General features: G+C 51.2%; 4 protein-coding genes across 4 annotated transcripts; 1 reads left to right on the forward strand and 3 right to left on the reverse strand.

Annotated features, from left to right (window-relative positions):
- The first annotated feature begins 250 nt into the window (after window positions 1–250).
- On the forward strand, window positions 251–1675 carry LOC136518610 (phospholipase A1-II 6-like). The gene has a single exon (XM_066512281.1). The coding sequence runs from the start codon at window positions 257–259 to the stop codon at window positions 1475–1477; it is 1221 nt and encodes a 406-aa protein (XP_066368378.1). The 5' UTR covers window positions 251–256; the 3' UTR covers window positions 1478–1675.
- A 1693-nt stretch (window positions 1676–3368) lies between these two features.
- Window positions 3369–4195, reverse strand: LOC136517716 (phospholipase A1-II 7-like). Its single transcript, XM_066511358.1, has one exon. The coding sequence runs from the start codon at window positions 4172–4174 to the stop codon at window positions 3596–3598; it is 579 nt and encodes a 192-aa protein (XP_066367455.1). The 5' UTR covers window positions 4175–4195; the 3' UTR covers window positions 3369–3595.
- Window positions 4196–5011: 816 nt separating this feature from the next.
- LOC136517715 (phospholipase A1-II 7-like) lies at window positions 5012–7036 on the reverse strand. Its single transcript, XM_066511357.1, has 2 exons — window positions 6339–7036; window positions 5012–5729 (listed from the first exon to the last, which is right to left on the reverse strand). Exons 1-2 carry the CDS (start codon window positions 6939–6941, stop codon window positions 5127–5129), a joined length of 1206 nt encoding a protein of 401 aa, XP_066367454.1. The 5' UTR covers window positions 6942–7036; the 3' UTR covers window positions 5012–5126.
- An 8039-nt stretch (window positions 7037–15075) lies between these two features.
- On the reverse strand, window positions 15076–21004 carry LOC136516718 (malate dehydrogenase, mitochondrial-like). Its single transcript, XM_066510197.1, has 7 exons — window positions 20549–21004; window positions 20276–20449; window positions 19635–19803; window positions 19466–19527; window positions 17717–17841; window positions 16603–16720; window positions 15076–15505 (listed from the first exon to the last, which is right to left on the reverse strand). The coding sequence occupies exons 1-7, from the start codon at window positions 20780–20782 to the stop codon at window positions 15365–15367; spliced, it is 1023 nt and encodes a 340-aa protein (XP_066366294.1). The 5' UTR covers window positions 20783–21004; the 3' UTR covers window positions 15076–15364.
- Window positions 21005–22263: the final 1259 nt, after the last annotated feature.

The following is a 22263-nucleotide window of genomic DNA, read 5'->3' on the forward strand; positions in this document are numbered from 1 at the left end:
GCGTGACCAGGACACGAAGCGTGTCCCACTTCACCTTGCTCCCCTACACTGTTCGCCCTGCCCAGTTTGGCGTGACCAGGACACGAAGCATGCACGTTCCATCACGCAGTCCCAGCACGGTGCATGTCATGCCTTTGCCGTTTGCAATCCTCGTCATCAGAAGCAAACCCATGCAAGCTACCATCACTGTGTCCTCCATATATAGATCAACCACGCTGAGCAAGCTGATCATCAGAAGAAGCACCAGCAAGGCAACATGTCCCAGCACGGCGGCCTCGGCGACACGGCCCGGCGGTGGCGCGAGCTCCACGGCGGCGGCGGCGACGGCGGCTGGGCTGGGCTGCTGGACCCGCTGGACCTGGACCTGCGCCGCACCGTGCTCCGGTACGGCGAGATGGCGCAGGCGACCTACGACGCCTTCAACCGCGAGCGGGCGTCGCCGCACGCGGGGCTGTCCCGCTTCGCCATGGCGCGCTTCTTCGACCGGGTGCGGCTGCTGGCGCACGCCGCCGCGTACCGGGTGACCAGGTTCCTGTACGCCACGTCGTCGGTGGCCGTGCCGGAGGCGTTCATCCTCAGGTCCGTGTCCAGGTCGCGCCGGTGCAGGGAGTCCAACTGGATCGGCTACGTCGCGGTGGCCACCGACGAAGGGAAGGCCGCGCTGGGCCGCCGCGACGTCGTCGTCGTGTGGCGCGGCACCATGCAGAAGCTGGAGTGGGCCGACGACCTCGAGTTCCCCATGGTACCGACCAGAGGCCTCCTCGGGGACGGCCAAGCCTGCGACACCATGGTGCACCGTGGATGGCTGTCCATGTACACCTCCACCGACCCGGCGTCCAGCCACAACCAGGACAGCGCACGGCATCAGGCGCTGAGCGAGGTGCGGAGACTGGTGGACACTTACAGGGACGAGGAGCTCAGCATCACCGTGACGGGCCACAGCCTCGGCGCGGCGCTCGCCACGCTCAACGCGTTTGACATCGCCGCCAACGGCTACAACGTGGCGACGGCGGGCGCGGCCGCCTTCCCGGTGACCGCGTTCGCGTTCGCCAGCCCGCGCGTCGGCGGCGGCGGCTTCAAGAAGCGGTTCGACGCCGTCCCGGGGCTGCGGCTCCTCCGCGTCCGCAACGCCCGCGACGTCGTGCCCAAGTACCCGATCGTGTTCTACCACGACGTCGGCGCGGAGCTCGCGATCGACACGGGGGAGTCGCCGTACCTGAAGAGCCCCGGGCGCGAGCAGACCTGGCACAACCTCGAGGTGTACCTGCACGGCGTGTCGGGCACGCGGGGCGCGCGCGGTGGGTTCGAGCTCGCCGTGGCGCGGGACGTGGCGTTGGTGAACAAGTTGTACGACGCGCTGCGGGACGACTATGGGGTACCGCCCGGGTGGTGGGTGCCGCTGAACAGGGGCATGGTGGAGGGCGCCGACGGGCGCTGGAGCTTGATGGATTGCGAGGAGGACGAGGATGATGAGTAGACGGCGAAGGGATGGAACGAACTCTTGCCATGCAGGCAGCTTTGTGTGGAAAGGACAAAACCCATACAATCGATTGACAAGTAGTCATTTGGTTATGCATGGGGAATTGGGGATGTTCCCTATATCTATGTCACCTAAGCAACTAAAAAATGATTTATGTCGCTAATTATATATGTTTAACACTTCACGATTCCTATCTATCAGGCGACTGAGTTTTTAGTACTGTTCAGCGATGCAGCTCTGCTGCTTGCTTCCTGCTTTCGCCCAACCTGCAGACCACAGGCGCTGAGGTGCATAGACCAGTGGGCGAGCGGAGCGGCCCCGTGTCCTGCGGTGGAGCCTCACCTTGCTGCATTAGACTGCCCCATCGGTGGTTAATGACCTTGCAGCAGCTACGCTAGAGATTGAAGGCGATGATCCAGCCATTCAATTAAATCCAACGACTGTAAAGCGTCGCCTGAGAGCCTGGCTACTTTTCAGGCACCTGTAAATTAACATCTCCCCCCTTACTACTTAATGAACCATTTTTTCCCTTTCAAAGTATAGAACATTTTTCACTTCATGACTCCTTTGCAGTTGAACATTTTTTTTTGACCTAGAACGGCTGTATGTTCTAGCAAAAGATGTTCCATGAAGAGAATAAAAAATATTTGGGAGTCGCTCAGGTGCCTGCTGACAGTCCCATAGAGGCTTTGCATGATCTTTATGATTGCTTATATATGCACTTATGTCGAACACCTTTTGTGTTTTGATTTTCAGTCATAGTCTCATACTTAATCTTTTTTTTTCACGAACGTGCGCCGTAGCGTAAGTATTTCATAAAGGGGCCATTTGGACTCCTTCATTTAGGAGGAATTAGAATCTACTTAATGAATTAGGCTATTTAGCTTTAAATTGAGATTCCACAACTTTCCAAAGTTCACATATAAGTCTATCTCAAATTCATAGGATTGGGGATGTAAATTGATTTTATAGATCACCATGTTATGTTTCTACTCTGCAACTTATAGCACGCTCTTCAACTCGCTTTTCTACAGTAGAAATACAACATATAAGCATCTCTCGTGCATGGCTAACAATAATATACAAATATATTTCATATATAATCATATTGGCTTAATTAATATATGTCTAAATTATAATTTAGTAGAACGAATTTAATTCAAAGGATCCAAACCAAACCTAAGAGGAAAGGAGCTAGAAGTTTGATACAACCGAGACAAAGGAAGCACGGCATTGCAAGACGCATACCGAAGCTACCCAAATCCCGGCTTCCCAAGAATACTACAGCTTCCTATTACAAAGTACAATTTTGCGACAGCAAGGTATAGAGCACACCCTCCTAAGGCACCGCCCTCACCAGCAGAGGCGCTAGCGACGTGTAGCCGGCCTGAATCCACGCATGGGCTTCTTCCAGAATTAGTAACAATTAGTAACAGCAGGCGGTGTGGCTGCATTGATTCGTTCCTGAATACGGCCACGGTTGTGCTGATTCCAGACAGACCATGAGATGAGCAGTACCAGCGAGTCAAAATCAAAACCTTTCCTAAAATCGGGGCTGATAATGAATGAAGCCACCAAACCTTCAAACATTGATCTGACAGCGGAGGCTGCATCTCCAGTCTAGCTGCACTGAGGACTTTGGTCCAAATTTCCCTGGAGTGGACACAGCCCACCAGGAGATGATCTGTAGTCTCATACTTATTCTTTGATTTGAAGATTTTTGAAGCGGTGAAGCCAGAACAAATCCGTTATTAGAAGAAAATCGGCCTGTTTACGAGGACGCGTCGGCCTTCTCCGGTTCAGAAATCGTCGTGCACCTCAGAGCGCTGTTGTTCAGTGCCGTCTATACGGTAGGAAGAATCAGCCAAGAATTATGGCACCATGCATGAGACACAATCACAATCAGAGGATGGTTTATTTATTTATAAATAATATTTGACTCCAGCCTCATCGCGATCTCCGGTTCGTAGGAGGAAGAGTTGAGAAGCATCACACACACACACACACAACCTGAATGATAATACATGCATGCCGTATTGCCTATTGGCACTCATTATTCAGATATATATACTACATACATCGTGCATGGCAGCGCGAGCTGGCTCTCTGATCTGATCAGATCTGCTCGAAGTCCTGGAGCGCCCAGTGGCCGTCGGCGCCCTTGACCATGAACTTGTTCTTGGCGACCCACCACTCCACGGGCACCGGGTACTGGTCCTTAAGCGCGTCCTCCCCCTTGTTGGTCAGCGCGACGTCGCGGTCCACCTCCAGCCTGAACCCTCCGGCGCTGCCCTGCTCGCCGGCGACGCCGTGCAGGTAGCACTCGAGGTTGTGCAGCGTCGCGATCGTCCCGGGCTGCTTCAGGTACGGCGACCGCCCCGTGGCGATGGGCAGCTGCACGGCCACGTCCACGTACCCGAGCGGCGGGTACGTCGGCACGATGTCGCCGGCGTTCTTCACGTGGAGCGCCCGCAGGTCCGGGAACGACGCGAACGCCGTCTTGAAGTTGCCGTCCCCGACGCGCGGGCTCGCGAACACGAACGCCGTCACGGGGCACGGCGGCTGCGAGGACCCCGCCGGCGGCGCGTTCACACCGTTGGCCGCGAGGTCCACGGCGTTGAGCGTGGCCAGCGACGCGCCCAGGCTGTGCCCGGTCACCGTGATGCTCGTCACCTCGTCCTTGTACAGTGCCATCAGCCTGCTCACCTCCGCCAGGACCTGCACCATATCATATGGGGTGTTTGGTTTGGGCTACTAAACGAGCTACTAAATGGTTTAGTCACTAACTTCAGAGTTAATAGAGAGGACTAAAGTCCTTTTAGTCACATTTAGTCATAGTGTTTGATAAAAAAATTATTAAAATAACTAAAAACTACTAAATTTAGGAGCTAATGGCTGCTGCATTGATTCGTTCCTGAATACGGCGACGGTTGCGCTCATTCCAGACCATGAGATGAGCAGTACCAGCGAGTCAAAATCAAAACCTTTCCTAAAATCGGGGCTGATAATGAATGAAGCCACCAAACCCTCAAACAAGTCTGTTTGCTTGTTGATTTCAGCCAGCCCAAATCAGCCAGTCAACAGTATTTTTTCTCTCACAATAAACCAGCACCAGTCAGCCCAAACCAGCTTAGAAACCAACCAACGAACAGGCCACTCTGACGACTTTGGTCCAAATTTCCCTGGAGTAGACAAAGCTCACCAGGAGATGATCTGTAGTCTCATACTTATTCTTTGATTTGAAGATTTTTTAAGCGGTGAAGCCGGAACAAATCCGTTATTAGAAGAAAATCGGCCTGTTTACGAGGACGCGTCCGCCTTCTCCGGTTCAGAAATCGTCGTGCACCTCAGAGCGCTGTTGTTCAGTGCCGTCTATACGGCAGGAAGAATCAGCCAAGAATTATGGCACCATGCATGAGACACAATCACAATCAGAGGATGGTTTATTTATTTATAAATAATATTTGACTCCAGCCTCATCGCAATCTCCGGTTCGTAGGAGGAAGAGTTGAGAAGCATCACACACACACACGCACAACCTGAATGATCATACATGCATGCCGTATTGCCTATTGGCACTCATTATTCAGATATATATATACTACATACATCGTGCATGGCAGCGCGAGCTGGCTCTCTGATCTGATCAGATCTGCTCGAAGTCCTGGAGCGCCCAGTGGCCGTCGGCGCCCTTGACCATGAACTTGTTCTTGGCGACCCACCACTCCACGGGCACCGGGTACTGGTCCTTGAGCGCGTCCTCCCCCTTGTTGGTCAGCGCGACGTCGCGGTCCACCTCCAGCCTGAACCCTCCGGCGCTGCCCTGCTCGCCGGCGACGCCGTGCAGGTAGCACTCGAGGTTGTGCAGCGTCGCGATCGTCCCGGGCTGCTTCAGGTACGGCGACCGCCCCGTGGCGATGGGCAGCTGCACGGCCACGTCCACGTACCCGAGCGGCGGGTACGTCGGCACGATGTCGCCGGCGTTCTTCACGTGGAGCGCCCGCAGATCCGGGAACGACGCGAACGCCGTCTTGAAGTTGCCGTCCCCGACGCGCGGGCTCGCGAACACGAACGCCGTCACGGGGCACGGCGGCTGCGAGGAGCCCGCCGGCGGCGCGTTCACACCGTTGGCCGCGAGATCCACGGCGTTGAGCGTGGCCAGCGACGCGCCCAGGCTGTGCCCGGTCACCGTGATGCTCGTCACCTCGTCCTTGTACAGTGCCATCAGCCTGCTCACCTCCGCCAGGACCTGCACCATATCATATTTCATTCATGTGGTTCTTCACTAAGCACTGCACAGTACGTGATAAGCATCTGATTTGGTAATACTCCATTTCATCCTAAAGAGAATGCAATTCTCACTTGCCAAAGGCAAAGAGTCAAACAATTTTAAATTTAACTAAATCTATACAAAAATTATTAATATCTATGATAACAAGTATCATTATATTAATTATAAAAACATATTTTTACAGTAACTCGTTGCTTAAGTATAAACTTTTATGCCTCTCAACAAATTTAAGCCATCAATGCATTCCTTTTCGCATGAGCTAACTCGTTGCTTAATTGGATGCAAGTTTAAGCCAATGATCAGTGCCTGACAAGTAGGGCCTACCGGAACATTCATGCAATGTGCATGTGCCTAGACTCTAACGTACAGCCACGAATTAATTCTTCACGGTGAACAATTTTCACCAATGAGTGAAATGTTTACAGAAAATTGAAGGTTAATTTGTCGAAAACACTTTGGTGATTTTTAGGTGACGAAGTCAAAGAACTGGGAAATGGTCGATCTGAATCTCAGTAGTCATCAGTACATATATATAGAGTAGCAGTAGCAAGCAGAGCTAACACTTGCCTGGTCTCTGGCGCTGGTCTGGTTGTACTTGGAGTCCGGGTTGCTGGACGTGTACACGGAGAGGAACCCGCGGTGCACCAAGGCGGCCGGGTTGGCGGCGGCGGCGGATCCCAGCACGGGCGCGGCGGACACGGGCGTGAAGTCGAAGTCGTTGACCCACTCGAGGCTGCGCATGGTCCCGCGCCACGCGACGAGGATGTCGCGGCGGCCCAGCGCGGCGACGCCCTCGTCGGTGGCGACGGCGACGTACCCCATCCAGTTGGACTCTCTGCTCCACGACTCCGGCAGCAGGTCCGGCAGCGGCAGCAGCAGGAACGCCTCGGGCACGGGGAGCGCCGACGTGGCGTAGATGAACTTGGTGATGGTGTAGCTCCCGGCCGCCGCGGCGCCCGAGCTGGCCAGCAGGTCAGAGTAGCCGAACAGGCACGCGCCGGCGTGCGGCGACCGCTTCTCCTGGTTGAACCCATCGTAGGTGGCCTGCGTGAGCTCGCCGTAGGTGATGAGGTTCGTTCGCAGGTCGAGGTCCAGCGGGTCCAGTAGCCCCGACCACGAGTCCGCGCCCTGGAGCTCGCGCCACCGGCTGGCAATGCTTCCGAGCGTCATCGCCTTTGGTTGGGCTACTAGCTAGAGTTTGGTTCAGACTGGTTGCTGGCTGTAGCTTCGTTTCGGCTTGCATTGCTGCTTGTGGTCATGGGGTGTATTTATATATATCACTATATAGACTAGATAGATGCAGGTCGCGTCGATGAGATCGATGACAACGGCTTTGCTATGTTCGTTCTGAAATGCTTCTATCTCAGTGTGCCAAAAGAAAGTGTATTATATCGTGCAGCTGGAAAATGACCGGCGAGACGGGAAACTAGATGCGCCAACGAAATGTTGGTAGTGAGACCTTGCGTCTCCGACAAAATGATCTTGGCTTGTAGCCAACATCTACACGTACGCTCCAAATACGAACATGCCGGTCATGCACTTTAGCCTGCTTGCATTGATGCATGGCGTTCTTACGTACGTCAGGTCAGGTGTGTGCACGAACAGTCACAAGATTTTTCTGCTGTGAAAACGTTTCCGATCCTGTGAGTGCATCAGAGAACTGGAGTGTGAGCGCCGGTAGGGAAAAGGGACCCAGACCCCTGCAGGTAGGCAGACGATCTGCCTGGCCTGGCAACAAGAATGGAGGTACAAGTGCATGTGTCACTTGCTTGCGTGCAAGCCTAGTTGCTTGTCCCGTCCAAGATCTGATCATCATCCTGCTTCACTCTGTTTTTTTGTGACATTTGCCACCCTTTTTCGTTTTTGGTGAAATTTATCTATGACGAGTTGACGACGACGTTGATTGGCACGCCAAAACGGTAGCTTTCAAGCGTGTAACATGAGTCTGAATAAACATAGAACTATGGAAGGATCCAGCTGCCAGAGATATGCATGCTAAATCTAGCTTCCTGGTTTACTTAGTCAGAAGGAGTTCTTAATTCCAGGTCTACTTCGATGACAGTAGCACTGATAGAGACAAATGATATCAGGTGTGCTGGGTCGACCTGTTTGCTCATGTTGTAGAAATTTTTTGATCGTTAATCCAACCGTAGCACGTCTTATGACAGTTTTTCAATTAATTAGGAGGTAATATTGTTCATAGCATGAATAACAAAATAACTTGACGCCAGACTGGAGCATGTACCACGAGTGTATGCGAAAGAAGTGTACGTGCAACAGAGATACGCCAAGCTGCATTGTCATCGTGGCTACCGCTTTGCCTACGAGTTCTTAATTCCACCACTACGAGTTCTTAATTCCACCGCGTGTATCATATCTCCATAGAGTTGACAGGATACAGATAGAAACAGTGCATTGAAAAATTAGCGGCTAATTATTAGCTGAAAGCTGCTAATAGTTTATAAGTTCCTTCAATCCACTGTCCAACCGTCAATCTAGCCGGTCTCCTAATAAAGATTAGCAAGCTAAAAAATAACGGCTATTAACTACTAGCTAGCTATCTTTTAGTGCTAATGGATCAAAACATGCCCCAAGACCAGTGCACCGGTTTTGCTCAGTATGTAGATCATAACATCTATGGTTTCCAGCAAACCAATAAAAACGGGAAACATCCCATATTCGTTTTTCATGATGGATACGGTCCAGCGTGCTACATCATCTAAAAAAGAATAGACATATCTTCCTACTTTTTTGGGAGCGTGTTGGGCAGAGCCGCTTGAGCATCCGGCACTATCCATCCGTGCCGGTTCATGCCTCGCCAAATCGATGCATCAGCCAATCGCTCGTTCCAGACCCTCCAACCAGAAATCCACACCTAAGGGCCTGTTTGGCAGAGATTCACCACTGTAAAATATGAATCTGAATCTAGGATTCACCATGGATTAGCTCCACCGTAAATCTGAGATCCACCGTGTATGTACCAGAGAACTGTTTGGCAAAACAACAGATCCAAATTCACGAAAATGAGGTTTTGGTGGGAATAGCCTGTTTTGCCCTTAGGTTGTAACATGAGACATGTGGCTCACGTCTTATGACTATATTCATTCAAAAAAGGTATATTTTTAAAACACAAATGCAATATGACACACCAAATAGATAATTAATTAACTCATGTCAACAATATTTCGATTGTCCATACATAAAAATAACTAAAGATTAACTAAATATTACGATTGTTCATGACAACTTCTCAACATTAGATAGTCTTCCATTACATGCTAGTTGTTCCAAGCTAGAGCAAGAGCCTTTTCTGGTATTGTTGGGACAAAATGAGGATCATGAACATTGTACTTCCTCCTAAGCCAATCGAGCCTTTCATCGATGGGGAGGGTCATGAACATTTCTCTTTGCTCTTTCTTCACAAACAACTCAGTTGCCACAAAATGCTCATCGGTCTTATATGCAGCCCCACATGCCACAACATGTTCCATAACTTGCTCAATGGTGATCCCACCTTGCCTTTTAGACACAAAAGAAGATGCAGACTCAGAAATCTTTGAGATGTGCTCTTGGATAACAAGGGTTGTGCTACTCTTAGGTTTCTTGGTGGGCTTCTCCAAAATAACCTTAGCGCCCAGTGGCCACACCCCCAGCGCCCATGGCTGCCTGCTGGCCCAGCCGGTAAGGGCTGCTGCGATGAACTACCGCCTGCTTGACCAGTGGCCACACCCCCAGCGCCCATGGCTGCCTGCTGGCCAGCCGGTAAGGGCTGCTGGCCGGTCGGTAGGGGCTGCTGGCCGGCCAGGATTCCAGGAAGGCTTGTTGGGCAGCCAAGGCATGCTGGTGGGCGCCGTCCATGGCGGTCTGGAGGCCGCCCGCGCCTGCCTGAGCACCGGCCATGGCGGGGTCGACACCGGTCGCGGCTCCCTGCCAGCTGACTGGGGCGGGTTGAAGGCCGGCCGAAGGGGGCATGTCCGCGATGCCGAGAGGAGGAGCTCCGGTGGCCGCGTCCTGTAGCTGACGAGAAAGCCCAACCCTAGGTGCGGTCTTTTCCCATGGATGTGGACGAAGAAGGAGGTGCAGGAGGGCGAGCAGGACCGGATCTACCGGATCCGGCCATGGAGGGCTCGCCGGAGTGGAGGGATGGAGGGAGGGGATGGGCGGCGCGGCCTCCCTAGCCGCAACGGATGAGGAGGTCGGCACGAGGCGCGAGTCGAAGGGGCGTCGTAACCCGTGAGGTGGGGAAGAAAGGAAAGAATCGAACTGGTAAGGGTAAGGGGTGTGTAACTAGTGGCAAAGGTGGGTAATTTTTATCCAACTTCATGAGGAGGTACGAAACACCCATTCGTGGAGCACCCCCTGAGGAGCTCCACCAATTTGGTGAATCTGGTCTCTAGATCCACCGTTTTGGTGGATTTGAATTTGATGGATCTAGGGTGTTTGGGAAATTTTTGGTGGAGTAGAGCTAAAAATAGTGAATCTGGAGCTGGTGAATCCCTACCAAACAGGCCCTAAATCAATGCATCTACCAATTGCCAAATGGATCCTTTGTACATGCCCTGAACCAGCGCCCCATACGAACAAGCATTCATGCATCGCGTTTAGGATCATCAATGTGTAAGCATATCTGCGTACCATTCTGGACAACCAATCCAGTACGGGACCTCAGAGGTGTCCCGCTCAACAGTTCCCATCAGACTCCAATCGCTGCGAAATCTCGACAACAGCAGTTTTGGATTTTTCATACCAGTATCTAGCAACTCCAGCGACTGGATTCCTGTGTGCCAAGACGTAACAACCCAAAAATCCACACACTGAAAATACCAACTACAAAAATTTTTCTTAAAAACTTCCATGTGATGATGAGTGTCATGTATAGTAACCCAACCTAAGAAATGCATTAGGTCTAACCCCAACCCAAGTTAACACATAAGCATGGCATGTCATTAGTTAATTGCGTTTATTTAAATTCTAACAAATAAGTGTTGCATACATTGAATGTGATTTGGATTTCCATTTGAGTTATGATATGCTTAACAACTCCAATAAATTAGGTGCACCAATTTGGAATTCAAATTTTAGAACCAAATTCGAATTCAAACAAAAGAGATGAAATGATAAACAAAATAGAAAAAGAAGAGAAAGGGTGAAGGCCTCGCAGCCCAGGCTGCTCGGCTTCGTGGCCCAGCCAGCCCAACCGCGCCCACCTTGCACCGGCGCGCGCACGTACGCGGCCCACGAGCCGGCCGAGCGCGTCGCCCACGCCCGCGCACCCGTCTGCCTCGCTCACAGCCACTGCCCGCTAGACCCCGCATGTCAGCCGCACCCCCGTCTACAGTGTCGTCTTCCTCACCCACGCCCCAACCGCCTACGCGACCGGCGCCCGACAGCTGTGGCAGGGGCGGGCCAGGGGGTCACGCCCGGGGCATGACCCTGTCCCCCTTGCACCGCGCCCACGCAACCCCGCACCACCGTCTGATGCGATGCATCTGCCTCCACCGCACGATGCCATCCGCCCTGGGAGGCATGGCGCTCGGCTATAAAGCCAGCCCGCACGCCGCTCACGCCCGGCGCCCTAGCTTCTCCCTCAGCCTCCGCCGCCGCTTGGTGGCCCAGCAGCCGCACCACATCGAGAGTAGAGGGCCGAGAAGGAGATCGTGAGAGGAGGATCGGAGCCCTCGCACGCTGCCGAAGTCGCCAGAGCCGAGGGTGACGCCGTCGTCATCATCACGATCGTGGGTCGGCACTGCTCGGCACTACTTCCGGAGCTACACGGCCGCAACTCGACACTGCACCGCCATCCTTTCTTCCACAGCACCCACGGTGAGCCCGGTTCATTCCCTGCTCGCCACTAGACCTTGCTACTCCGGCCATGGCGCTCCGTACCGTGAGCGCGTAGGCCAAGGCCATCCCTGGCCTCTAGGCACACCAGCACAGCACACTCACGTTGACCGTGACCATCCCCGAGCCCTTGGACGCTGTAGGCCTCTCCAGGTTCCCCGGACGCCGTAGCCGAGCACGCATGCCGCGCTCACAACGCCGCCGCCATGACGCAGCCACCACCAGAGCACCAGACCACCTCCGAGCACCCGACCACTGGTCCGAGCACCAGACCACTGGTCCGAGCACCCGGCCACCAGTCCGAGCACCAGACCACTGGTCCGAGCACCCGACCACCAGTTCGAGCACCAGACCACTGGTCCGAGCACCCGACCACCAGTCCGAGCACCAGACCATAGGTCCGAGCACCCGACCACCGGTCCGAGCACCGACCGCCGTGGCCAGTACCGCCGGGAGCGCCTGGCGCCTCCTTGACTCGCCCGTTCCGTTCGCTGAAGCCACGGGTAACTCACGCGCACGCCATGACCACCCCGCAAGAGCCCGTAGTGACCCACGCTCCTCGCCGTCGTCACCATGTCGCCGTGGCCGCCGGGAAGACCCTACCAGCCACCTAGAAATCGGAAGTCCTGCCCTGAGCTCTGGACGCCCTCGCCGCGTCCACACGGATCCGTAGGAGCCTACACGCCCCACTGTGACGCCCTCCGAGGCCATAGCCACCACACCGACGCCGCCGACATGATCGGAAGGCCGTCCGCCGTGGCCAAAGCCACCGGAGGCCCTGGAGGACCCCTCGACCTACCCAACATGCCTGCTGGAGCATTGTGACGCCCATGCGCACCACAGAGCCGGCCAATGCCGCTGCACCCGCGCCATTCCCGCACGCCGGTTGTGCTCGAGCCGCCGTTCGCAGTGACCAGTGACTTAGGATGCACCATCCGTTGCCCTGACTCCACCATTGCAGTCGCCATGGCACAGGGAGGCTTTTCCCCACCTCTTTTGGATGCCTGAGCCGTTGCGGGAGCTCGCCGGTGAGCACGTCGCCGGCGGGAGCGCGCCATGGAAGAAACAGAGGAGAAGGGGCAAGGTGAGCAGCGCAGCCCTGCACCCGGTGCACATGAGCCGAGCCGAGGAGAAATGACGATGGGCTCGGTCCACCATGGACCCTGCCTTAGGACCATGGACCAGGAGCGCTGGTCCACCGTGAGCCGCATGGTGTGAGCCGTGCTGCGGACGAAGCCCAATAAGAGCCCATGGCCGTGACGTGGCTGCGCCACAGCACGCCACGTGTTTGGCCCGGCCCGGCCCACACCGGCCCGACCCGAGCCCACCAAAGCCCATTTGAGACCCGGCACGTATTGACCGTTGACCGATCAATGTTGAGCGTTGACCTGGCCCCACATGTCAGCAGCACAGACACGCTGGACCCACACGTCAGATGCTGACATCATGATGACGTCACGAGGGACCCACCTGTCAGCTCGGAACCGAGACGATGACGTCATGCTAATGTCATGCTGACATCAGCATGCCACGTTGACCAGTGACACCATGACACGTGTCAGCCCAGGATTAATTCAGCCTTTATTCAATTTCAGAAAGGATTTAAACTTCAGGAATTCATAACTAATTCATACGACCTCGGAAAAATACGAGACCAGGACCAAAATTCATCTAAAATCAAGCTCTACGCAATGAACTCATGTTTGAGTGCATTTGACTCTTTTAAATTTTCATTGCTTCTTTGTGCTACTCTATAGACGTCGCTAACGCGACTATAATGCAAACGTTGCAGACTCGGAGGAGAACCTGACAGACGAGGACCGTGAGTACCGTGAGGAGTACGGAGACGACTACACTGAAGGTGCCACATCCCACCCAATCTCGTAGCACCTATTACGCATGGCTAATATAGAACTGCTATTGCTTACTTTACTGTTGTAATCATACTATGATAGGACTTGTATGGTAGTATGCTTGCTTGAAAGCCTTTACCTTGGCGCAACCTTACCCCTGCATACCCTGCTATTAGGCTAGACACACGCTTATTGCTATACATTTCATTACTCATACTTCTACTACGCTTATACTACGTGCGTGGTGGATACTGGTATTATCTGGACCATGGGGAGAGTGCTACGTGTGTGACTTAGGTGTATGGAGGGTGAGGGTTGTGTCGACCAAGTTAGAGTATACGACGAGCCTGGGGCAAGTCTTGCTACGGAATGCTACCTGGGCACCCCTGGAAACGGATACCTGTGGTGGGTAAATGGTATATGAGATGGACCTGGGTGTGAACTTGTGACGGGTGGAGCCCGAGATGGAGGTGTTGTGGTGGCACGGTAAACGGAAACCCTGATGGAGACATTCTGGCTTGGTCATCCCTAAGGACTTACTAGTACTCAGATTCACCGGGAAACCTTACGTACCACTCGCCCTATATGGTGCGGGACGGCTGGACTACTTGGTAGGATATTGCCACTACTGCTAGGTTGATAGCGGACAGTGTAAGGAGGTACGGGGCGTGGAGGATTCCCTCCACACCCTTTCGAGACTTCATGGAGACCTTGTGGACCCGGCTCATGACTCACAGTTTCAGCCACCCCAGACTTGACTTGGGGTGAACCAGGGCTGAATGGTAGAGTGGCATTATCCTAGGCTAGTAAGCAGCCGGAATCAGCCTAGTTGATGACGGTCAGCGAGGAAGGCGGATCTTGTGGTTATCTAACACCTCTGCAGAGTGTATGGTTGATCGATCGATACATGTGCCGACTCGTCGGCTATGGACCTTTCCTGGGTTTCGCTTAAACTAGATAGTGAGATGAGTCCTTCTCTTCTTCCCCCGTGAGAGAGTGTCGGTCGTAGCCAGGGGCTACGGGCCTTGAGACAGTGCCGAGAGGGAGTTAGCCTGTCGACTGAGCGATGGTATGGTATGGTGATGGTATGGAGATGGTGGTATGTCGATCCCAGGATCGAAACCTGGCTCGGAAAAGGGAATGGAGTGGAATGTGTGTGGGAATGGTGTTAAAACTTGACAAACTATTATTATTTACTTGATATGTTAATGCATAGGAAACCCCAGCTTTATAGGTTTCTTTGACTATGTCCAATTTGCATCCAATTTCCACAAAGCAATGCTCATAGGGATGGGAGTGGCCAGTACAAATCGTACTGATAAATTTTAGCACACAGATTCTGCTGAGGAGTATAGCTCCGAGGAGTTTGACGGTTGAGGGGTTCGTGCCTACGCTCGAGTTTGACGATCTTATCTTAAGCTGTTCTGAATGAATGCTACTTTTGATTCCGCCAATGCGGCGATGTAATAAATTATGTAATTCCACACTATTTGTACTCTGATATTATCGTTGTATGAATGTGATATTCGACTGGAATTTGAGTAATATGATCTACAACGATCATATTACACTTCGACGCTGTGGTTTTTCCCTTCGCGGAAATTGGGGTCTTTTCACAAGACGTCCAGACGAGTCCAAAACATGCATACAATCAAAGGGAAGCGCTCGGAAATGAGCAAGTGGAAAGTTTGTTCACCATTCCCTCACGGCTCAACTAGTGGTGGCTCAGCACAAAAAGCACCGGTGTTTGCAAACTGTTCCTGGTACACGTTTTATTCGTTCCGCTGGGTTTTATTATGGACTACTACGCCTCATTGCGCCAACCATAAGGGTTCCGGAAAAAAGGCAGTCAAACAAAAAATGCAAGGGATATCAATTGTTAGAAGCCGAGCAGGTTGCCTAATTCCCGTGGGCGAACTTGATACCCTTCTCAATGGAAGACTTGAGCTCGCCCTTGAGGTTTTCCAGCCCCTTCTTCTCGAAGTCGTTGAGCTCACCCAGACCAAGCACTTCCTCCACTCCATTCTTGCCGAGCCGTACCTGTAACATGAAAGGGAGTAACGTTAGAACTCCAAGACCATCTCATAGTGAGGGAAAAAAAACTAACAAAATCAAGAGCAATGCTGAACCAGAACCCGTCCAACTAGCATAGGTAAAGACAGTGGCAATAACTACACATTGTTTTTACACCCTCCAGTCAAGATCACTTGAGATTTAGATCAAGATAAATTATCTAAAGCTAATTCATTTGTCCTGTAAGGGCACCCGCAATGGCAGACTCAGAGCAAGGCTAATAATACAGCCGGCTTGCTAAGGTTTCTTGTAGCCTTCTCTCAGCCCACTCATATAGTAGTTAGCTCTTTACAGTTAATACATGGCCCACTTGTTTCTCTCAGAGAGTTTCTTGGTTCTTGTGCCCAAGCCGGCTGTAAGCTTACAGCCCACTTCTCCTCTCTCTCCTCCCCCTCTCTCCTCCACCTCAGCATTTAGTCGACTTACAGCCTGTTATTATACTTGCTCTCATAAGCTAGCTCTTAACATTTTTTTTTCATATTTTAATAGAAGCCTGGTAACTCGAACTTGCTAATATGGAACCGGATGTCTAACATGCAACACGGATGCTCAATGCACCAAAATGGCAATTGGTTTGCAGGTTCAGTACTCCAGTCCCATTAATCCATAAGACACGCCGGACACATCGAGATAATAAAATAAAAAGTATTATAAACGTAAAACTGAACAATGAGAAAGTTCTTTTAATGCCTCCAACCACAAATAATTCAGGACACAGAACTAAGAGTTTCACTTATATACTCCCCCTCCATTCCAAATTGTAAGTCGTTCTGATTTTTTTAGATACATAACTCTTAGTATGTATCTAGACATAATATATATCTAGATGCGTAGCAAAAGCTATGTATCTAGAAAATCCAGAATGACTTACAATTTGGAATGGAGGGAGTCAGAAATAACTGTGAAACAAATTATACTATCGTAATTTAAACATCGGTAACCTGTACAAGGTTACAAGCCTTCAACAGAAAAAGAAAAGCAGGTAACAAGAACCACGGATATTTACTTTGACCATATGATAAATACATAGCTAAAATTTAGGTAGACAGTTATGCATTAAGTACCTTGGAGGCAAAGAACGGCAACTCTGTCACAGTTGATTGCACAAAAGAGCACTCTACAATGTCCGGAACTCCATTCAGACCCTTCAAGCATGCATCCGCAAAAACAGCACCAGCATATCTGGAGAGAGAGAGAGAGAGAGAGAGAGAGAGAGAGAGAGAGTGAATAACACTATTAGAAAAATAAATTGCAGGGTTTGACCTAAAATCAGCATAAATCTAATGTGGTTATGTAAAAAAAAAGGTTGGTGGAGTATTAGAGTTTGTCTACACAGACACTATGATATGATGATTTTGTAAAACAGGAGAGTACATACAAGCAGAGCACTTATGGAAGCTAAGGTATAGTTACAGAGAAATTCCAGACAAGGGGGGTGTTAGGATGAGGGTGATTGCTCTGTATAGTTAAAGAATATGGATCCAAATCCCACCTACCCAGACAGGGCCTCGCTCATATTGCATTAAATTAGTTGGAAAAGTAAGGTACATGATCTTGTACAGATGCTCCTGGACAAGCCCTTCATTTGGCAAGAAGCTTCATTCCACATAATAGCAATATCTTTGAGCGGTATTTGACATGAATGCAATAACAGAAAGCTAACAAAGTAGAATGAGCAAGTTTTCCTATAACAATGTCTACAAAAACAGTGAAGGTTTCTTATATTCACAGGTTTAATCCAATTATACTTGTATAATGAATATCATAACCTGCTAATGATGTTCATTACAGTTACATAGCTTGATAGCTATATCTAATTCTGACAGGGAACTGATGGAATAGACATACAATCAAATGAAGTTAATACAGGAACAACCATGAAACAGTAGTTGTAAATTTAGCAAATTTTGGTCGCAACTAGCTTGGAAGCTATAAGCTTAACAATACCAGACAATCTGTGCACAAGTATGTCATGGGCAATCATGCAGAAGCTAATTTATGCCACAGGCAGTTTTTCATAGAAAAAACAATGAAAGCAAGAAGCATCTACTGATTGACTGGTTGCAGAGCATAGAAGAAAATACTCATAATATTCCAAAATGATGATAAACAGACAGCATATGCTATAGTGCAACCAATAGACATGCTGACAACGGTCCATATGTTCTATAGACTTACGCCATGGACAATGTTGCAGATCCCTTTCCAGCCTTTGCTTCAACAACCTCCGTCCCGCCATCTTGTGTCCTCTTGGTGAGGGCCTCAATGTCTTCTTGGGACAATGAATTGCTTGCAGGAGTGGCCTGTATAAAACAGAAATTTTGATTGAGTTTCTAGTTTCAGAGATGGGGCACATCATAGAATACACCTACCATGACAATGGAAATGACTATCGCTTGCACAATATGTTAGTACAACAAAGGATTATGCAATGTAAAACGCTAAGGGTCTGATTGGTTGTTCGCACAAGACTTGCATTGCATTACGGGTTATGCAGCATAGGCTACGCCTGTATAAGCAAATGCAATTTGCTCTTGTTTGGTTGGGTTGAATTACTCTGGTGTATTGTTTGTCTTCGTTTGGTTGGATGTATAATGATATGCTGCATCTAATAATTTATGTTTGGTTGCACTGCACATCTAAAATAGGCATTGACAATTCATCGAACACTTTCACTGCAAGAGGTCTTGCTGCTCATTCATCAGTGAAATCAGTCATTCAGGTTCACACCCCTGCCCCACACGCTCATCAAAAAAATCAGTCATTCATATTCTCAAAAAAAAAAAATCAGTCATTCATCAGTATAACTCTTTTTCAATTCTCAATCTCCTACCACCAACCACCATCGAGAAAGAGAGAGCAGGCAAGCTGGGACGAGTACTATTTTGATGGCTGGGCCGGTGCGGCACGCCTCGTGGCCTGCTGGTGGCGGCGGCGGCGTCGGTTCCCCATGAATGACGACACGTCGTGGTCATGAACGCGGCCACAGCCATGCCGGTGTGCCCCGTGCCACCACAACCGTGCCCTATGCCGCGACCGCGCTGGGCCCGCGCTCCCGCGTGCCGCCACGAGGGGAAGGACATGCCGTCACTAGATCTGGCCGCCCGCTATGAAGACGAAGCTGCTGTCGCCGCCCGGGTGCAGTGGCCACAGCGGTGATTCTGGCCACGTTGCGCGACATACCAAGCCCGGCTATCCTGGCGACCACCACCAGTACCAGCGGAGGTGGCATCATTCGCTCGGTCCCAGCTGTGGTCGTGCCCGCCGTGGAGGAGGGGGACGCGGTGGTGCTCTTCAACTTCGGCGACTCCAATAGCGACATGGGCGCGCGTGGCGGCGGTGATGGGGATCCGCCCTCGAGGACGGCGAGCGCGTGGAAGGACAGGGGGGAGGGGTTGGGAACGAGCGGATGCCGGAGATGTGCAAAGGCGTGTGCGGGAGTGCAGAGCGGGTGCAAGGCCGCTGCAGAGTGGGTGCTGTCCAGTTTCTGCAGAGTGGATACGCCCGAATTCGGGTGAATAACGGGATGCAGATCAGCACTGCTTTGAGGATAGTGCTACGCTGCATAATGCTCTGTGCAGGTAACCAATCAAGTCGATTTTGCATTATCGGAGCATGGAGAAGGAGTTGTGCATGCAACCAAACAGACCTTAACCAAAGAAAGCTTTAGAGTCCCTATGCACAATTGACAAATGGAAATTATTGCACTAGTCTAGGTAAACATTCTCTTTTGACTCCAGTCCACAGAATACAACCTCCATGCTAATCAACTTGCATATTTTGCCAACAATGTCCACACACTATTTGATAACCACAAGCCATGTTTATGCTAAAAGTTATTTTGTTATTTTCTAACTTTTACATTTTGGAGGGATCATGTGTATCTCTCTTGCAGGAAACCTCAGACATGGTCCATGGATACAATACCTGTGAGAAGAGTGGCAGAATAGTAATACCCGCATGGCCCCCGACAACAGGAACATTCACCTCTGCAAAAGGCCACATCAATAACTCATGTTAAGAGGGATGAAAAGTTAATTCTGATCCATAATCTCAATGTCTACAGCAACTGCCAGCTAAAACATCATCTTATTACCAGTAACTGGCACACCCGCCTTTGCAGCATAAAAAGTTTTAGCGCGAACAACATCAAGGGTAGTCACACCAAACAGCTTCTTCTCATCATAGGTACCAGCCTTCTTGAACACCTCCGCCGCAATCGGGACAGTGGAGTTGACAGGGTTGCTGATCATATTGACAAGAGCCTAAAACGCATATAATCAACATGATCAGTGTGATGGAACAAATTAAGCAAATCAAGATGAAAATGTTCACTGGACATATATAAGGAACAAGCATGCATATATCACTCAATATCATCTAACATCTCATATGCAAAGCATGGGAATGTTCACAGATCTCATATCCCAATGCATGTGAAGTGAGCTCTAGAGCAAGTGGGCCCTCTTTACTTCAGGTGGCAATTTCAAAGCATTGAGGCTGGCAAGTAGCACGTGGTGGTAATTCTGTATGATTTGGGCAAACAAGTCCACTCCATTTCCTGTCAGGTAGGTGTGCCACTTTACTTCACCAGATCATCACTGAACGCTAGATCTGCAGCAAATCCAACCACCGGCCATTCCAATTGCCAAAAGTAGAGTACGAAATCTAGCAACCAATCCTGAAATTTGCCCCCTAAGCTGCAGATCTACAGTGGCAAGGGGGCGCGACGCTTACGTTGGGGCAGTGCTTTGCGATGGCAGTGCAGAGCCCCTTAACGATGCCGGCGTTGATGTTGAAGAGGTCGTCCCTGGTCATGCCGGGCTTCCTGGGCACCCCGGCGGGGATGATGACGACGTCGGATCCCTCCAGCGCCTCCACGAGCTGGTCGTCCCCCATGAACCCCTTCACCTGCAGGAGTCGAGCGGAAACCAGTGAGCTCGGATCCAGTCCGGTCCAGTCCGCCCGAGCCAAGCCAGAGGAGCGCGCCGAGCGTGGGTATAGGCGTACCAGGGCGGGGGAGTTGATGTGAGAGACGTCGGCCGCGACGCCGGGTGTCCCGGCGATATCGTAGAGGGAGAGGGAGGAGACGAGCGGGTTGAGCTTCATGAGGAGCGAGAGCGGCTGCCCGATGCCGCCCGCCGCGCCCAGGATGGCCACCTTCCGCTCCGGGTTGGCCGAGGACGCGTACCCGCGGCTGCGGCGGAGGAGCTCGGCCGTGGACTTCAGCAGCGACGGCCTCATCGCGGCGGCGGGGTCGGGGCTCGCTCGCTCGCTCGCTCGGGCGTGTCTCGCTGGGGATTTTGATGGGGGAGCGGAGCGGCGGCGGCGTGGGGTGCTTTAATAGAGGGGAGGAAGGATCCAAACTCCAAGGGTGGATGGGATCTGAAGGAAAGTTGTTGGTGGCGGTGGGAGAGAGAAAAAAGGGGAGGGTTGGCGTCTCGTCTCGACGTCTCCGCCCGTTCTGTGCCTTCTTGTTCTTGTCCACTTGGGTTTATCTGGCTCACTGGCTGGCGCTGGCCGAGGTGGAACTGTGGAAGGGTCACTAGCGCACTCAAAGAGTGCACAACGACTGTGCGAGCACGACGGCGCGGCGCATAACGACTCGCACCACCGCGGTTCAGCGGTAAACATGCCTTTGGGCCTTGGTTTTGTGCTTCACTTCTGGATGGAAATGGACTGCCAAACTCACAGCTGAGCTGACAGGAACAGGAGGCGGCTACAAACCCAACGGTTTCTGCGTTGCGGAGGTACGCCGCAACAAAATCTAAAGACAAACGGCGTGTTCGTTGGTCGGTGCTGGTGTTGGTTTGGGCTGGCTGGTGCTGGTTTTTTTACGAGAGAAAAACACTGTTGGCTGGTTGAATAAGTCTGGCTGAAACCAACAAACGAACGGGATGAAATTAGCTTCCTTTCGAATCCACAGTTCAAACTTTGGTATGGTCACAACACTGAGCCTCGCCTAAGATATTTTTTGTATGGAGAAATTAGAGTACAAGTACAATGATGTTGCTCACTTGCTCTAGCCATTTATGTCATTCAAAAACGAGAAGTATGGATGCATTTAGTTTCCTGGCTTAGTGTAGCCTGGCTAGGATTGTAGCTTGGGTAGGCTAAACCTAATTCTAGCAAACTAACAGCCTGTTCGCTTGTTGGTTTCAGCCAGCCCAAACCAACCAGCCAACAGTGTTTTCCTCTCACAACAAACCAGCACCAGCCAGCCCAAACCAGCCCAGAAACCAACCAGCGAACATGCCGTAAGACTGTCTCCAACAAAGAATTTATATGGACATCCAAATCTAAAATGGGTAGTAAGAGACTCAAAATCAGCCTTCAACAAAGTACCTATACGGGAGACCTATTTTGGGTTGCCTGAGAGGCACAATCTAAATATGGGCATCCCATCTCCTGGAAACCCATTTACAGAAAGAATTCTGTTTTGGATCTTGTTGTTGGAGAAGATGCCGAATAAATTTTGGATGTCGTTATTGGAGATAGCCTAACATGAGGTTGTTTGTACTGTCTAAACCTCTTTGGTTTGATACAGTTATCTTTTCTCCAAATCGGTAAGTTTATCCTCTTTGAGAAATTTCTTCGAACAGGTGGACATCAAATGTACTAACATTGTTAGCGTAAGCAAAGTGCCCACGTGAACAGAGAAGACGTCAGGGCTTGCAGCACGATCAAACCCAAATTCCACAGCACGATTTTGGACTTACGAGCAG

The sequence above is a fragment of the Miscanthus floridulus genome, chromosome 17 (genome assembly GCF_019320115.1).
Source record: "Miscanthus floridulus cultivar M001 chromosome 17, ASM1932011v1, whole genome shotgun sequence".
Lineage (NCBI taxonomy): Eukaryota > Viridiplantae > Streptophyta > Magnoliopsida > Poales > Poaceae > Miscanthus > Miscanthus floridulus.

Bases quoted from the DNA above. Each gene is read 5' to 3' on its own strand.
- LOC136518610 (XM_066512281.1), top strand. From the start codon at position 257: ATGTCCCAGCACGGCGGCCTCGGCGACACGGCCCGGCGGTGGCGCGAG.
- LOC136517716 (XM_066511358.1), bottom strand. From the start codon at position 4,174: ATGGCACTGTACAAGGACGAGGTGACGAGCATCACGGTGACCGGGCAC.
- LOC136517715 (XM_066511357.1), bottom strand. From the start codon at position 6,941: ATGACGCTCGGAAGCATTGCCAGCCGGTGGCGCGAGCTCCAGGGCGCG. The intron at 5,730-6,338 runs GCAAGTGTTAGC...GATATGGTGCAG, and splicing joins AGACCAGCGCCAGAGACCAG to GTCCTGGCGGAGGTGAGCAG.
- LOC136516718 (XM_066510197.1), bottom strand. From the start codon at position 20,782: ATGAGGCCGTCGCTGCTGAAGTCCACGGCCGAGCTCCTCCGCCGCAGC. The intron at 16,721-17,716 runs GTAAGTCTATAG...CTCTCTCTCCAG, and splicing joins TCTGCAACATTGTCCATGGC to ATATGCTGGTGCTGTTTTTG. The intron at 15,506-16,602 runs GTACTTAATGCA...TTCATGTTACAG, and splicing joins TGCCGTTCTTTGCCTCCAAG to GTACGGCTCGGCAAGAATGG.